This window comes from Leptidea sinapis, chromosome 33, assembly GCF_905404315.1.
Source record: "Leptidea sinapis chromosome 33, ilLepSina1.1, whole genome shotgun sequence".
NCBI classification, from domain to species: Eukaryota; Metazoa; Arthropoda; class Insecta; order Lepidoptera; family Pieridae; genus Leptidea; species Leptidea sinapis.
The window spans coordinates 9,090,159-9,108,641 of record NC_066297.1 but is presented as its reverse complement, the minus strand read 5'-3'; the positions used below and the strand labels follow the sequence as shown (position 1 = coordinate 9,108,641).

At 36.3% G+C, this 18,483-nt stretch overlaps 1 protein-coding gene across 1 annotated transcript in view; it reads right to left on the bottom strand.

Annotated features, from left to right (window-relative positions):
* LOC126974727 (synaptotagmin-7) overlaps positions 1-18,073 on the bottom strand; it is a 175,775-nt gene extending 157,702 nt beyond the window's left edge. The window contains exon 1 of the mRNA XM_050822334.1: positions 17,696-18,073. Within this exon, the coding sequence (XP_050678291.1) occupies positions 17,696-17,817 (122 nt within the window). The 5' untranslated portion in view covers positions 17,818-18,073. The remainder of the gene's footprint in view (positions 1-17,695) is intronic.
* Between the last annotated feature and the right edge of the window lie 410 nt (positions 18,074-18,483).

The following is an 18,483-nucleotide window of genomic DNA, read 5'->3' as shown; positions in this document are numbered from 1 at the left end:
AAATCAAATCAAAATCAGTTTATTCTCCTGTATGTATATCTTTAATCCCTGTATTACACATACATCTTTAATCACTGATCCTGTAGATAAAGCCACAGCCTCAGAGTTGAACAAAGCATACAAGATTTATCAACGATATGTCACTCGAACGGTTGGCTCATTTGGAGGAGCTTCATCTACTGCTGTCCCTTAGAAAATATATAATAAATTATTATAATACGTGTAGGTTTACCAATATTCGTTAAAATATGTTAACAATATTTTAAATTCTAAAGATATTATCTGTTTTTTGTGACCTTATTGTTCATTCAGTAATTGATATTATACGTTTAGAATTAATTTTAATTTTTACAGATGTATTTATTCCAAAGTCTTTCCAGACCAGATGAAATTAAGTAAGATTCCACTATTATTTAAGGCGGGTAGCTTTTCTGATCCAATGATCTTAATTGCTACTTCCTTACTATCTGCATTTGGTAAAATCTTTGAAAAGATTGATGAAGAAAAGAGACATTTTAATATGAATAAGCTTTTGAACTACCCACATTCGACTAATTGATTTTAATTTGTTCAGAGAAAAGCTTAGGAATTATCTTACGATGCAGTTGAAATCTTTTGTTACGTTTGATTGTGTCCACCATAAAATTTTAATCTAACCTTAAGGATTATGATTATTATTATACATCATCATCTGGCTTACATGTATCTATGGGGTACCACAAGGCTCTATACTTTCACCCATCTTATTCCTTATCGTTATTACTTCTTTTACAAAACCTTCACGGGATAGCTTTGTTTTCTGACAAAACCTTAGTTTTAATTAAAGTAACACCACATAATTTACCTTTGAATGATGAAAATAAAGATGTCTCCAATGTAATTAACTGGCAAAAAATAAACAACCTAATGTTAAGCGAAAATAATACAAAAAAAAATTAAATCTGTAAGTACTCTCGTAAACCGTGATTACCTGAAATCTCTATTTAGTTCTTATTATATTCTTAGGTATACATTTACATTAAAAACTCCAGTGGTCAACTAATAGAAAGTTTATCAGATAAATTAAGTTCTGCATCGTATGCCTTAAGGAAAGTTCGCTAACTTACCGACATAGAAGTAGCTGAAATGTCTATTTCAGGAATTTTCCTAGTGTTATAACTTACGGGCTATTTTTATGAGGCAATGAATGGCAAATGTGGCGGAAATTCAGGCTATATTTTTGCTACAATAAAGATTGCGTATATTAGAAAATGACCAACTGATTAGTACGTATGTGAATACATACTTTTGTAAAGAAAAAAATAACGAATTAAAAGAAATTTGATTTCTATCAAAATCATACGAAATAAAAATAACTCAATTTTATGTACAAATAACTCTGCTTTATAAAAAAATGTTATTAGAGTAAGTACTATTGTATACGTTACAACAACGAAATCCTTAACGAAGAGAATTATCTCTAAAAAGATTCAGAAAATAAACATAATGACTGACAACGCTTTTTATTAGCTTCATCTGTCTGTATGTTTGTTTGTAACCGACTCATTTGGGCGCGATTTTGACCCACTTTTAACGGCCAGATTTCGTGAAAACTTCGTTAATTTATCGAGGAGCGATAACAATACATTAATTTGATAAAATTCATCATAAAATACCATTTCTCAATTTGCAAAATTATATTTCTGTTAATTTATATAATTTTCATCCTTCGTCTACAAGCAGGAATTGATGTTAGATTTAAATTTCAAAATAATTTTTCTATTTTTTAGTTCGGTTTTCAATATAAAGCTTTTTTTTTTTTATACCCGAACCCGCATTTAAAATTTAATGACAAATAGAAATATTACAAGTGCGGAAACACACAGAAATATATTCATTCTTAATCGCAAAGAATACCAAATAGAACCTTACGCAAAGAATTTACTGTTCTAATATAAAATGGAGCAGTATCCTAGTAAGGAATTATTGTAATTATTGTCACACATAAATGTGAATGTTTACTATTAGTAGATAAATATTATCACATATAAATATATAAATGTGAATGTAAGTTTGCCATAGCGGTCTTCCTCGAAACAAGATTCATATTATATGTTGGAAACGGTAGCGAAACGGGAACCGGAACTGGAATAGGATAAGAGTTTCAATTCCAAACTTGCTTACTATGCTTAAAAATCCTATATCTACGCGGACGATGTCGCGGGCATCAGCAATACATACGATAAAAGAGTACTTGATGAGTATTTTTATCGCATTTTAATCTGAATAGTGTAAGTTTTTGCGTGTAGTAACTGTAGTGTTTTGTGAATTTAAGCTTTATTACCACGTAGTCCACCTGGCATTAAAATAGTGCACGATAAAAAAAGAAACCTAAAAAAAACAGCCTTGTTTTTCGCTGTTTCTTGAAGCGCGCCATAGCTAGTAAAATTAATGGGCTAGTGAGACTTAACATCTTATGCTACAAAAGGCAGTGCGTATCAATTGAAAATATCGTGAAAATATTGCTTAGCTCATTACATTCGTCAAAAAATGTGTATAAAACGTTATTAACAACAGAAGTTAGAACATTAATTTGCCATGTGCACAGAGCCTAACGATTAAGAGGATGACGTTAACTATAATAATTTGTCATTCTGTTACGAGTTGGACGTTCAACTTCCATTACCAGACCCCGACACAAGCATAGTTCCACTCAAACTCATTTTGAACTACGTCTAACTTGTTCTACGAGCTTTCCTTTTTTCATAGTCTTCATGACAGGGGTGTAATTTCATCGTCTCTGTGTTTTTGGTATTAAGTTTTATAACTTACGGTGGGAGCTGATTAGAAGTGCTTAGGAAGCAGTGTTTTGTCCATTTCAGTTCCGTTCGCCATAGTTCGAATATCGTCAAACAATTTCAAACTTGCTATTTTTTATTTGATAGTACCTGTGTAGCCTACTTGATTTAGTTATTTACAGATGTTTGTATCTGTGTAAAATAAATTTTATGAATATATGATATATTACAGTTCTCCATTATAAATAAATTCTATGAATAATATTTACTGAATGTATATTTATAATCTCTTTAACGAATAATATTTATCTTAATTGCACTATATCTAAAAAATCATTATTCCTAGCCAGAAATCGATTTTTAGATTAATAGGAAAAATAACAGGCTGTTACATTAGACCATTCAATAGTGCCGCTAATAAGGACGAAAATTTTGGAATTAATGACAGCTATATGAGCCGTGATAGCTGTGATCACTTCGAAAATAGCGATGAACAGTTAACCTCGATTTTCAGCAACGCACACACACTGATTGGCCCCCTGACACACCTGGGCCCAGTTGATAACAAGATGAAATTAGCACCATTTAAATAATCCATAATTGAAAATTTAGCAATATTTGTCAATCTAGGAGCTGAGTAATCGAAGATATAAAAATGAGGTTATGTCTTAAACTATATGTTGACAGCTCATCTATAGTAGGTTTATTAAATGCCTAGCTGCTAAGGATTTATCACATACTTATATTAGATGGGTACCAACCTTGTTTTTTTAGATAAAAAATACCTGCCTATCTACTACTGTAACACGGACTAGTAAAAAAATAAGGACTCCGTGTCACCTTACATAACAATGTAGCACCAAAACAAGCCGATTTACGTGTGAATACATAGCCCCACGCACACACTTATACTACTACAGGCCGATAGGCGGCCATTATGAGAATTGTCATCGTCTGTGACAAATCAGTTTGCCTCTCAATAAAATATTTTAAAAATGCTCGCGCGTTGTGAATAAGTGTCAAAACGATACTATATAAGTATTTGTGGCCATATATGATTATTTAAGGGAGAAATAATTGTGTAACTAGTATCCCCCGTAGTATCCACCACACACACACTAGCATAACGGTGCTTCACTTGCAAATATCACGGCGCGGAGTCCTACTTTTTTTACTCGTCCGTGTACTGTGATGACATTTTTTTGCATTAAAATATAAGATAATTGGTAATTAGATATAATATAGTATACCAAAATGAAAAGATAGTTTTATTTGCTTAGATAAAATTAATATATACTCATTAGCTCATACATGAACTGTAAAACAGACTGCTAGAGACAACTTTCCTTGGAATTCAATTGGGTAGGTAGTTAACAAGTCGATAACATAACGAATACAACAAGCAACAAAGTGACAATGACGAAGAAAGATTGTTAAAGTGAAGTTAGCGTTGAGGAACAAGGATTTCACTAGTATCGATTTTTTATGTAAATCGATTTATTGATCGATTTATTGATAGTAAAATAATTGCTCAGTATTTTTTCCTGAGAAAATTATATATTTTATTCATAATAAAATGGTTATTCGAACATAAACTATGCACCTAAGTAATATTATTGAAATCTGGATCTTAATGTTATTTAATCGATTAAATATTCATTCGATTACATTTTAATCGATTTTCTTTATTTTAATGTTTTTTCGGTTGGTAGATTGCCAAATGAGCTAGATTTTTGTATTTTAATCAGAAAAATATACCCTTTTTTTAAAAGTATATTTCAACTTGTTAACCATCAGGCCCAAAAGTCCCATTCTCCTTTACGTACAAATCGCAAGTGTAAGACGTAGCTTGTCATGCACGCTAAAGTAATAAACCTGGTCTGTTTTCATCGGAAGTCTAGCAGCAAGAGGCTCTATCTGAAGAATAACATAATAGCAAACTAAAAGACAGCGCTCATATTGATTTCTACAAAAATCTAATTATGCAATTTTAGTTTTTAAAATAATCGGGCCCAAAACTCCTCATAGTTTCAGATTTGGCCACTCTCACCAACATGTAAAATTCATCCTGTGTGTTTGAAGCCTGATAATATTAAATACTAGCTGACCTGGCAAACGTTGTTTTGCCATATAAATTATATATGTATACCTTCCTTGAGCTTCAACAAATCTATTACAAAAGATTTCATTGAGATCGGTCGAATAGTTTAGGAGTAATTAGGGAACATACAAACATACATTCTCTTTTATATATTATATAGATACAAAAACAGTTCAAAATCCTAATTTGCAGACGACCTACATTTGTACGTGTGAAATTACGGGTCATACTATAATTGTCGTTTTCGGTCGTATGTTATACGCAGGTTCCGATATAATTCACGAGTGTGTCGTAATTCATAATTTAGGGGCGGTATTCAATGGATTGTGCATTAACATAATTATTAATGATGCTTTTAAATACTTGGAAGTTGTCTTATACTTATTCGGTTTGAATATCAACTGACAGCTTTGAAACATATATCCTTGATTCTTTTTGTTGATTGATTCTGCTTGTATGTTGAAAAAGAGTTTTCATGCAAGTTATATTTGTAAAAGATCTACCTGTACGTTTGATAAATCTAAGTTACTTAAGAGCTCCATTAGTTATAATTTCAATGTGTTCAGACATAGTTTATATGTGTCCAGTGTAACAACCAGGTCCCGAACTGACTTTACTTCTTTTATTAAGGAGTCACCTATTTTGTACGTAAATAATTTAATCGGTCATTTTTTCTCGAGATTGTTCATTTTTTGCATTTGCTACCATTAATACAAATTATGCGATTTTTGTTGTAATATACTGCCAGATTATTCAAATCCTTTTGTATGAGTTGACAGTCTGCAGTTGAATCAGTGGCATAGTAATTTTTTTTTTATCACATGAATACATCAAGACACGTGCATGTTTAAAGCAGGTATATCTGTCAAATAAGTCTGCGTTATACAGCAGTGGTCCTAAAATAGATCCCTGTGAAACTCCCGATATCGCATATATAAAATTACTTTTGGCAGAGCCCAGAACTACAGCCTGTCTTCTGTTTATTATGTAGGAGCAATGTCATCTATGTACATCACCTTTTATACCAAGCGCATATATGTTTTTTGCAGAATAATGTGATCCACGCGGTCAAAAGCCTTTTCAAAATCCGTATAGATAACATCCACCTGTTTTCCTTTACTCATTTCATCGACAGTGTATTTAACAAGTAAAGTTAAATTTTTAACAGTTGAGCGCTTCTTCATGAAACCATGCAGATCTGGTGGTAGAAATTTATGTAGTAGTATTTTTCTGTATTACAATCTCGAAAATTTTAGTCATTGAGTTGAGGATTGATATAGGCCTGTAGTCAATGATCTGGTTTCGTTGTCCAGTTTTATATATTGGCACAATGAGGACTTTCCATTTTGCAAGGAACTTGATAAATATTAATAGACGAGGTGAATATAATTGAGAAGGGTAAAGCTAAAGTATCGGCACAATTTTTAAGAAACATTGGAGGTATTCAATCACTGCCAGCGCCCTTATTTACTTTGAGTGATTTCAAAATGCGTTTCATTTCATGTGCCTCTACTGATATTTTCGATATAAAATCGTTGTTTAGGCAACCCCATGGAAGTTCATTATCATCATAGGAATCTGCGGGATTTTCAAAAACGCTTTCGAAGTGTTGACTAAAAGGAGAGCATATCTCGGTCTCATTATTGTAATCTTTTCCGTTGTAGTATTACGAACTACTTTTCCGTTGTAGTGTTACATAGTGTTAAGAACGGGTAATATAGGTCATATTACCCGTTCTTAAAGATTCAACGTATGACCATAAACGGGTATGATCTTTATTGATATATACTTGCATACGATCGATATGAAATTTATGACATTTTTTTTGTAAAAGTTTTTGTCTTGAACGAAGTAAGCACAATTCATCGAAATCTAGTGGATTTTTTACATTTTTGTGAAGTTTTAATAATTTAACTTTTACCACGTGCATTAGTGCTCTACTATACCTGCATTTTGGTAGGATACCTGGAAATTTGTTTGATGATTTATTTGTTATTCTAGGTGTAAAGAGAGCTATCAGAACATTAATCTGCTTATATATCAACTATGTCGTTGATGTTGTCTCCTAGTAGAGTATTAGGCCACTTTATTTTGGAAAGGCGGTCATTTATTTCAATAAACTTTGATCTATGAAAATTAAAGCGAGAAATATATTTATTTTTGAAAGCTTTAATATTAAGATCAAATGTGTCAATTTCTAAAGACGGGTGATAATTATCTTCTGGAACGAGTGACCGAACGGTAAAAGTGTGCTTAAAGAATGTAAGCACACTTTTCTCCTTAGTCTTGTGTCAACTGTCACTGTAAGAATCAAACGTAAACTTAGTATTTACATTGCTGCTTATGGACGAAAAATGTTTTAGACAACTGGGGTAAACGCGGCAATGTATAAATATAGCAATCGAACTATGGTGTAATTTATAGCATGATCCATATTTCGGCTTTATTTTTATATGACGTGATTTGTCTATATGTACAGCATGTCATTGGAAGAGGAGGACAAACTAGGATACATAGGAGTCACTTGATAGTTTGCCCTGTACTTTTCCCGGGGCGTAAAAAGAATAGAGGAGTCCCAGGCCCATGGGTGTCGTAAGAGGCGACTAAGGGCTTTTTAGAAGTGGGAGAGTCACGCTGCCGTCTTTTGACGTCAGCACAATCGGGCCAGACTCGTCTGGGTTAATTACCACACTCGCACAGAATACCGGCGTGAAGTAGCAGCCTAGTGCCGCTATGTTTCGCATAGGTTAGTGTCGAGGACCGGTGGCCTTTCCCCCCCCCCCCCCCCCCCACCTGAATATGACAGCGGTACTAAAAAAGATTTTACCCCAGGAGGGTACCGGCTCTACCAGAGTTGGAGAATCCCTCGCCGGGCACTCTAGCTCGGGCTGCCCTTCATATTCTGGGGAGGGCACAGAACCGCGCATGACCAAGGACAAATGAGGCAGTATCACCACGGCACCCCGCTCCACACTCAACGTGGACTTTTGCGATATCAGGGGAATTCACTCCAATTTAAACGCCGTCCACCACCACCTTGAGACGGCGCAGCCGGCCTTGTGTTTCCTTACTGAGACGCAGATATCTCGACCTAGCGATACGTCATATTTAACGTACCCCGGGTACAAAATTGAGCACAATTTTTTGCTTCATGCCGGGGTATGTGTGTTCGTTAGGGAGGATATCTGCTGTCGCCGTCTCGGCAATTTTGAGGGTAGGGACCTGTCCACTCTCTGGCTCCGCGTAGATTTAGAGGACCGCGTCCGCATCTATGCGTGTGTCTACAGGTCCCATAGTGGTAACGCAGAAACCGATCATCTCATGGGCTGCGTTCAAGCGGCAATTGACGACGTACTTGCACAGATCCCCTCCGCTGAAATCGTAGTCTTGGGTGATATCAACGGGCACAATGCCGAATGGCTTGGATCACTTTCCACAGACTACGCAGGGCGATCTGTGCATAATTTTGCATTGGCGTATGGTCTGTCCCAATTGGTTGAGTCGCCAACGCGGCTCCCGGATGTGGATAGCCACATGCCATCCTTATTGGATCTTCTGCTGACTACACATCCCGATGGTTACCAGGTCTTTGTCGACGCCCCTCTCGGAACGTCCGACCATTGCATGGTCAGGAGTGTAGTGCCTATCCGACGCCAACGTCGCAGACCACCAGCGACCCGCCGCGTTTGGCACTACAAGTCAGCAGATTGGGATAGGATGCGTTCCTTTTTTGCATCCTACCCTTGGGGCAGGGTTTGTTTCCCTTCGGATGATCCTAGTGCCTGCGCCGTTGCAGTAGCCGATGTGATACTACAGGGTATGGATATTTTTATACCAAACTCTGTAGTACCCATCGGTGGCATATCACTGCCCTGGTTGGATGCGTCAGTTAATCCGATCCGAACTGCACAGTTCTTAAGAGGAAATAAAACCGTGCCTCCAGATTATTTAAGCGGCAAATCGCTCGTGCAAAGTCAAAACATGTCGTCAAAATCGGCGAGCAGCTTTCCAGCTACCCGACCGGAAAACGCAAGTTCTGGTCGTTGTCGAAAGCTGCTCTTGGTAACTTCAGCCAGCCGTCCATGCCGCCGTTGCACATGAGGAATGACACCCTGGCCCATACGGCAAAGGAGAAAGCCAATCTCTTGTGCACTCTTTTCGCCTCCAACTCGACTCTTGCCGACAATGGAAAAACACTGCTGACCATCCCGCGGTGTGAGAGCTCTATGCCTGAAGTACAGTTCAGACAGAAAACTGTTAGGCGAGCTCTGTTTTCGTTGGACGTCAGGAAGTCGAGCGGGCCGGATGGCATTTCTCCAATCGTGCTTAGAACGTGTGCCCCTGAGATGACGCCGGTGCTAACGCGTTTATTCCGGCACTCTTATTCTAAAGGCGTAGTCCCTGACTCATGGAAGTCTGCCCTTTTCCATCCGATCCAAAAAAAAAGGAGACAGTTCGGATCCGGCAAACTACAGGCCTATTGCTATTAGCTCCCTGCTCTCCAAAATCATGGACAGCATAATTAGCCGTCAGCTCTTGGTATACCTAGAGGGTCACCAGTTGATCAACGACCGGCAGTACGGCTTTCGCCATGGTCGGTCGACTGGCGATCTTCTGTTATACCTAACACATGGGCTGTGGCTATTGAAAGCAAGGGGGAAGGCCTGGCAGTAAGCCTGGATATAGCGAAGGCCTTTGATCGTGTATGGCACAAGGAGCTCCTCTTCAAACTTCCATCATTTGGGCTTCCCGAGAGCTTGTGCAAGTGGACCTCCAGCTTCCTCACTGGGCGTAGCATACAGGTCGTTGTCGACGGATATTGCTCGAACCCGAAGCCCGTGAATGCTGGAGTGCCCCAAGGCTGTGTGCTGTCTCCCACGCTGTTTCTTCTGCATATCAATGATATGTTGGACACCTCCAACTTTCATTGCTATGCAGACGACAGCACTGGTGATGCCATATACACGGGCCATGCAGGTCTCTCTCGGGAAATCGTCGACCAGTGCCGGGAGAAACTTGTGTCTTCTATCGAGTCCTCTCTTGAGAAGGTCGCGGAATGGGGAAAATTGAACCTTGTCCAATTTAACCCCCAGAAGACTCAAGTTTGCGCGTTTACCACTAAAAAAACCCCATTTGTCGTATCACCGCTCTTCGACAACACTTCCCTCAAAGCCTCGCCTAGTATCGGAATACTGGGTCTCGAAATCTCGAGCGATTGCCAATTTCGTGGTCATCTGGAAGGCAAAGCCAAATTGGCTTCAAAGAAACTGGGCGTCATTAATAGAGCACGGCAATACTTCAAGCCGGCCCACATACTAGCGCTCTACAAAGCGCAGGTCGGCCACACATAGAGTATTGCTGTCATCTCTGGTCTGGCGCACCCCAGTATCAGCTCGATCCATTTGACCGCGTGCAACGCAGAGCTGCTCGAATTGTCGGGGACCCAGTGCTCTGTGAACGGCTGGATCACTTAGCGTTGCGTACAGACGTCGCTTCATTGTGTGTCTTCTACCGCATTTATCACGGGGAGTGTTCCGAAGAGCTGTTTAACCTGATTCCTGCCGCCGAATTCCACCTTCGCACGACAAGCCACAAGTTAGGATATCATCCTCACCATCTGGATTTGTGGCGGTCCTCCACAGTGCAGTTTTCAAGGAGCTTTCTTCCACGTACTACAAAGCTGTGGAATGAGCTTCCTTGTGCGGTGTTTCAGGGACGATACGACATGGGTACCTTCAAAAAAAGTGCGTACACCTTCCTTAAAGGCCGGCAACGCTCCTGTGATTCCTCTGGTGTTGCAAGAGATTGTGAGCGGCGGTGATCACTTAACAACAAGTGACCCGTACGCTCGTTTGCCCTCCTATTCCATAAAAAAAAGCCTGATAGTTTGTGATCACCGCAGACTATACTCTCCTATAACATCAGATGAATCACAAGAGCGTTGCTGACCTTATGAAGCACCACCAACACCAGTGGAAGGCTCCTTTGCAGAGGATGATGGCTAGATTATGGGTACCACAACAGCGCCTTTTTCTGCCGTGAAGCAGTAATATGTAAGCATTATTGTGATTCGGTCTGAAGGGCGCCGTAGCTAGAGAAATGAATTGGCAAATGAGACTTATCATCTTATGTCTCAAGGTGACGAGCAATTGTAGTGCCGCTAAGAATATTTGGGTTTTTCAAGAATCCTAAGCGGCATTTCATTGTAATGGGCAGGGCGTATCAATTACCATCAGCTGAACGTCATGCTCGTCTCGTACCTTATTTTCATTAAAAAAAACACATGCATTCGAAAACCGAAAACACATTGATAAGTGGCGGGGCTCGATCCGTGGGCTCCGTGTTGAGAGTCAACGGGTCTATCTATCATGCCAACGTCGCTAATATGCCAAAAATGTATAAAAAACTGCCCTTCAATATGAATTATAACGCACTCCTAAAGTATATCGGTACCTGCGTATAATTTACGGCCGAAAACGACATAATTTGACCCCATATTTCACACGTCGTGCTAATGTAGGTCGACTGTATAATTTTAATATGTCCGAAAAACTTGGATTTTGTATTAAGGCTTTTAGTATTTATTGTACGATATTTCCATTCAAAACACATTTTAAGTTGCAGTTAGAGACTGAATTCTATGATGTTTGTAATCTTATAGAGTTTATACGTCTAGATAGAGCCTTTGCTGCTAGTCAACTGATGAAAACAGACCAAGTTTTTTACCCGATTTCAAAAAGCAGGTATTTTTTATATATGTATACTGATTACGCTCAGATTTATTATCCGACTATCGTGATTATTCTTTAGTTCAATGTGGAATAGATGCCACTTGGTCCCATAAGAATTTGACATAGTTTGGTCCAGTAGTTTCCATTTTATGAATATTCTTCTTTACGTTGATGATGTAATTGTAGTTTTTGAACGATTTGTTTAGGAGTTTTCATTCAGGTTGATTAGATATTATTATTATTACTCTATTATTATTATCTTGTAGGTCATATCTAGGGTTACTGTCTCCGGTTAAGCGTATTCTTAAGGAATATAATTTTAAATGGTCGCATCGAGTTGGACGTGTTTCATTGCTCGTTATATAGTTAAAAAAAAAGATTTGGGAGCATTTAGATATTTTATATATTATATTATTAATATTGAAATTTGTGACTTATCTATAAGTGAATAAGTACCTGTTACACATTATCAGACATGATACACTTTAACATATATAAAAAATAAAAACTGTACTTATGACTTCAAGACGAAAGTAAAACACATGCTTAATTTATAAAATTGTTAAGGAACGAGATGAATAACGGAATAATCGAAATGTGTGCTAGAGCATATTATAGTAGAAGTGAAACGTACAAAGTTTAAAGTAACATTACTGGGCTAATCAGAGTTAACATCTTATGCCTAAAAGTGCACAATAATCCAAGCCTTCATCAAAAAGGCTGGCAAATGTGGTTCTTTAATGCGTAAAAACGCATCTCTTTGGGAAGTCCAATTCTTCAGCCACTTGAGATACGTCAGTTCACTGCAAAATATATAGTAAGATTCATAAAAACAATGTTATCAGTGAGTTATAGTTAACAGTGGCTATCACAATATAATATCATATTGATCGCAGTGAAACAGGGCTGCACTGAACTGTAGATAATGCTATTAATTTAAATTCAAAGTTTTATTCAAAATAGGATTAAAATCACTTATTGAACGTCAAAAACTACCACAAACAATTCACAACCCATAACCATACATGATAAAGGAGGAACATACATACATACATACATATAATCACATAGAGATCCTTACTACGATCATACTTGTTTCGCTTCGTCCACTTTTATTATTCCCATCATACACGCTCTTAGGTTTAGGGTACTCTTGACCTGGCCCTGATTTGGTCTCGAAACGTTCGCCTAGATCTACCCCTTCCAACACTTTGATTCACACTCGCCTTATACACTTTTTTCATCAATCGTTCTTCATTCATTCTCTCGACATGGCCAAACCCTCTCAGCATACCTTTCTCAATTTTTGTCACTACACCTTCTTTCACTATTTCTTATCCTGTCACTCAGTTTAGCTCCCATCATACTTCTTAACGCTCTCATCTCAACTGTATTTATTCAGCTTCAATGTTTCTTCTGCCACCACCTCATGCCAAGGAGGAATTAAACCGAATAAATAGCTATAATGTATTAAACGTCTTAAAACAGAAGTAAACAAAGAAATGTGAAATTCATTGTAAGTTTAATAACAGCGGTTTAAGTATAAAATTGCCTTTGTGGCTGGTTACTTCGGATTTAAATAAAACCTCCATTATGCTAGATTTTAGAGTAAAACTTTTTTCGCATGACAACTAGAACATTCTAAATTTAAATAGTGTACAACATTGCAAATTTCAACTCCATGCGGTTTTCAATGAAACTTTCTTCCACGTACAACCAAGCTGTGGAATGAGCTTCCTTGAGCGGTGTTTCCAGGACGATACAACACGGGTACCTTCAAAAGAAGCGCGTACACTTTTCAAAAAGGCCGACAACGTTCCTGTTATTCCTCTGGTGTTGTATGGGAATTCGGGTGACGGTGATCACTTAACTCCAGGTGACCAGTATCAGAGTGCACAGGTAAGAAGTGAAATTTCTTTATGGTCTTAAGGAAAAAAATTAGTTAATCATTTTACAAAAAATATACCACGAACTTTAATATTCATATTTTATGTCAGATTTTAATAAAAATAATTCAATGCAGAAATTTAATAACTTACTCAATGACACAAGTTATGAGTAAATAATTGTAATTATCTTATTAAATTAAGTATTTAAAGTTATACAATTATTTTAAGATGACAATTTATTCTTGTAGATATGCAATGATTTTTTAGAATTCAAAATGAATAATTAATAAAGGATTAAAAACAAAAAGGTTTTGTTTTTTTTATTGTTTTAGAAATAATAATGTTTTTTTTATGATGTTTAAGATAGATAGATATAGATAAGAGCCTCAGCTGATGGTAAATATATAATAAAATAAAATATAATAATTATTTTGTATTTTGTAATTGAATGAGGTAGTGGAAGTAAATGTTCAAAACAAAAGTATTACGATATTCAAAAGATTTGTTATGAAATATTTGTGTGGTAAAGATTACTATAACATAAATGACTTTCTTAATGATACCACAGATTGGGAATGGAGCGACCGCCCTTAGGCTATTAAAAAATAGGTTTAATGGTACAATATTACTTTGTAAACATATTTTCTGATGAAAAGGAAAAGCCCGCTGAGTTTGTAGCGCCCATTCTTCTCAGGCCTGAGGCATTCTTCTTGAAATGGGTGGTATTTTTTGACTTTCAATAAGTGATGTCACATGCAATTTTGAATAAAAATATTTGAATTTGAAGCCGATTCGTATCAAATACCAAAAAAACGCTTGATGTTATCAAACCCAATATAATATTAACTATGTCCACACTGTGCCTTTTCATCTTCAACTTTCGCCTTCATCTTTCTATTCAATTTCGTTTCAATAATTCGATGCATTTACGGACGCAAAGCCAATTATATTAATATAGTCATTTAGTTACCCGACGCGGGATAACGGGTTCACATCGTACGCTTCCCTTCTAATTCCCGTTAATTAAATAAAATTTAACTGAGAAACAAAATGTTAACCCCTAATATTACAATATATTTGATACCCACGACTGCGTCCGCGTACACAAATGACTAAGCATGTACTGCTTATAATAATCTTTATGTCTTAAAACCTTAAAAACTTTATATTAAGTATTAGATATATATTATGGTTAATACATATTATAATAGATAATATTATACAGAAATTAAAAAAAATATATTATATACTAGAACACCTGAACCTAAAACTAAAAAATATACAAATTAAATTTGAAACCAAAATTATATGAACGATGCGGGACTCGAATCCACGACATCTGGTGTTCCGTGCCAGTGCTCTCCCAACTGAGCTAACCGTTCGAGTGACGTATCGTCATAAAATCTTGTACGCTTTGTTCAACTCTCAGGTTGTGGCTTTTTTTTGTGTATTAATCCTAGAAGTGAGGGTTATCACTTTAAAAACATAACAAATTGCTTAAAAATATATAAATAAAATTTGAAAACACAATTTTATGAACGATGCGGGGCTCGAACCCACGACCTCTGGTGTTCCGTGCCAGTGCTCTCCCAACTGAGCTAACCGTTCGAGTGACGTATCGTCATAAAATCTTGTATGCTTTGTTCAACTCTCGGGTTGTGGCTTTTTTGTATTAAAAAACATAACAAATTGCTTAAAAAATTTATAAATATAATAACTAAAGTATTTTATTATTAAAAGGAGTCCCTTTAGGCAAGGTTCCGAAGATACTAGCAGGGTTCCCCCTTTGAATAGCTAGACTAATTCTTTGTCCGAGGTAGCTGCCAGCTCTTCGGTCTCCTGTGATGTCGACTAACCTTAATATTAGATTGGATAAAATACATTCTATGTCTGTAAGTGACAAGCGCATTTGCAATGCCGCTGTGGGGCAATGCAGCTGAAATTAATACCATCTTTGTGTTGCAGAAGAAGGCTATTCGCGCTATTTATAACCTAGGTCCTAAAGAATCATTGAGAGAAAATATCTAGAAATATATATCTTTACTGTTGCTTCTCAATATATTCTTGATAATGTTTTGTTTGTATCATCGGCAAAATTGATTCATTACCTACTTTGTTGAAAAATCTTTTTCACCTCTCCAGCACGAAAAGGGCGCTATTGCTACGTGAAAACATGCAGCCAAAACGCTTTTTGCTGCTAGCGTGAGGCAAAGTAATTTAAATTTCGAACCCCACGTGACCATACATACGGGTATTTCTCCGCGTTAAAAAGATAAACATTGCGATTCGGTGCGTTCCGAAACTCATTTTAGCCTAGGGTATTATCTCATTGTCACAAAAATTTATATGTTACTTATCAAAATTCAGATTTATAAATTGTACTATTGCCTTTTTAAAGAATTAATATTTAAAATAAATACTAGTAATGATATTTATAAAAAACATTGTTAAATATTATTTTAATTGTTTCTCTTACCTATAACCTATAACACTTTTCTCGCTAGTCGAGGTGAAAAGTTGTATGATTCACACGAGAGCAAATTTTTTTTTGTCTCGAGCCTTTAAATCACTCACTTCCTCAGTAGTCTATATTAGAACCACTCGCTACGCTCGTGATTCAGTTCTAGACTACTTCACCAAGACGTGGTTAAAAGTCAGCAATCGCAGCAAAAAATAACTTTGCTCACTTGTTGAATAAGTAACTAAGTAAGTAAAAATGACATAATGGCGAGTCACGATTACATTTTGTCTATGTTACAAAGACACATAAGTGACTTTTCTAGAAACTGTCATAACCATAATGTTAACAACAGGAACAAACATAAATTTATTATGCCTACTACTCGTCTAAGTCGAGTTCGTAAGTCTTTTGTGGGGCGATGTCTATACCTTTACAACAAGATCCCAAAAAAGGTTCAAAACATAAGATTTACGTTATTCAAAAGAATTGTTAAAAATCGTTTGTGTTAAAGGCTACTATAACATAAATGACTTTCTTAATGATACCACAAATTGGGAATGGAGCGACCGCCCTCAGGCTATTAAATAATAAGTTTAATTGTACAATGTTACTTTGTAAACATATTTTTTGATGAAAAAATAGAGCCCGCTGAGTTTGTTGCGCCCGTTCTTCTCAGGTCTGCGGCATTCATTTTGGAATGGGTGGTAGTTTTTTTTGAGTATCAATAAGTGATGTCACATCCTGTTTTGAATTTTGTGGGGTGATGTCTATACTTTTACAAAAAGATCCCAGAAAATGTTCAAATTAAAGTATTATGAAATTCAAAAGCATTGTTAAAAGACGTTTATATGGTAAAGGACATTCTTCAAACTTAAAACAGTCTTAGTCTGTCCGAAACGAGTCTAAAATTCACTGGTTGATATGTATTTTAAAACAAGTCTCTTAATGTTTTACTCGAAAAGAGTTAATAATTAATATAAACACATTTCAAGTAAACATTACCATCAGATAATAATCATATTATATAATATTGACACGCTTTTATACAAATTATCTTGCCCCAAATAAGGCATAGCCTGTACTATGAATAAAAATATATATAAATACATATAAACATCCATGAGTCGGAAACAAACATCCATATTCATCTATACATATAAATGAAATTGGAGTGTCTGTTTGTAATATTGAAATAACCATTTTTTACTACATGTATACATACACCAAAATGACATTTTTTTCCAATTTTTGTCTGTCTGTCCGTCTGTTTGTTGCGGCTAATCTCTGAAATGGATAGACCGATTAAGACGGGACTTTTATTTCCAGGAAGCTGATGTAATAAGGAGTAACTTAAGCTACGTTTATTTTAGAAAAAAGCTTTTATTCAAAAAAAATAAAGTAATGTTGCAACGTCCAAGAAACGGTTTAACTCTAAAAATAATTTATATGGCAAAACAACGTTTGCCAGGTCAGCTAGTAATTAATATAAACACATTTTAAGTAAACATAACCATTAGATAATAATCATAATATTGACATACTTTTACACAAATTCTGCCTCTAATCTTGCCCCAAATAAGGCATAGCCTGTACTATGAATAAATATATATATAAATACATATAAACATCCATAACTCGGAAACAAACATCCATATTTATCATACAAAAAGACTAGTTACAAGTCTTTATTCGCCGGTTTGATATCGTTAAGTGAATGACAGTAAAAAATATGATACCTTTGTGCGTAATATTCGAAGAAAGCCACCAAAATCTCGATGGATCTAGTCATTGCTGCCCACATTTCATTTGGCTTGCATCTTGACAGCGATGGCAAAGGTATCCTGGATCCGTCAGACATTTACATAATCACATAATCACCACTTTGTCTAACACCTTTCCCCACTCGATGTATCAACCAACCAATAAGAACAAACCTTCCTATTTCAAATTCAAATTACTACGCTACTATACTACGCAGTTCATCAACAGGTGAATGTGAGCCAAATAGCAAGCAGGCTCAGATTGACATCATTAATAGAGAACGAAATTTAAATTTCAAAATTGGAATTCCATATTTTGAAACATCCTTTCATTTGGATGCGTACGTTTTTGCCGACCGGTATTGCGAGACTGGCGATGGGATAAAACAGCGCATGCTCCCTAGTAAATTATCGCTTTACCGTCCAGTTGGGAAGAGCTCTCGTTTCGTCCTTATTTCAGCGAAACTCTACTGTAGCTTGTTATTGTTTTAAAATCGAGAGGTCAATGCTAGCTGGGTAATGTGGAGGTGAAATTCATTGTGTCAGTATGTTATAGAATCCACAGTTGGTTTTACGATTGTACAAAACATTGAAACACAAGAAATAGGCGATTTCGTTCGAAAGTTTACTTGTTTTGACACTTTGGTGATGCAATTAATGTGGTTTGTCAACTATTCGAATTGTAAGATAACTAAGTATAATGAGTATGTATGGGTCGTTTTTTCCTTCAGTTACACTGCTAAAACTATGAACCTATCGGAATA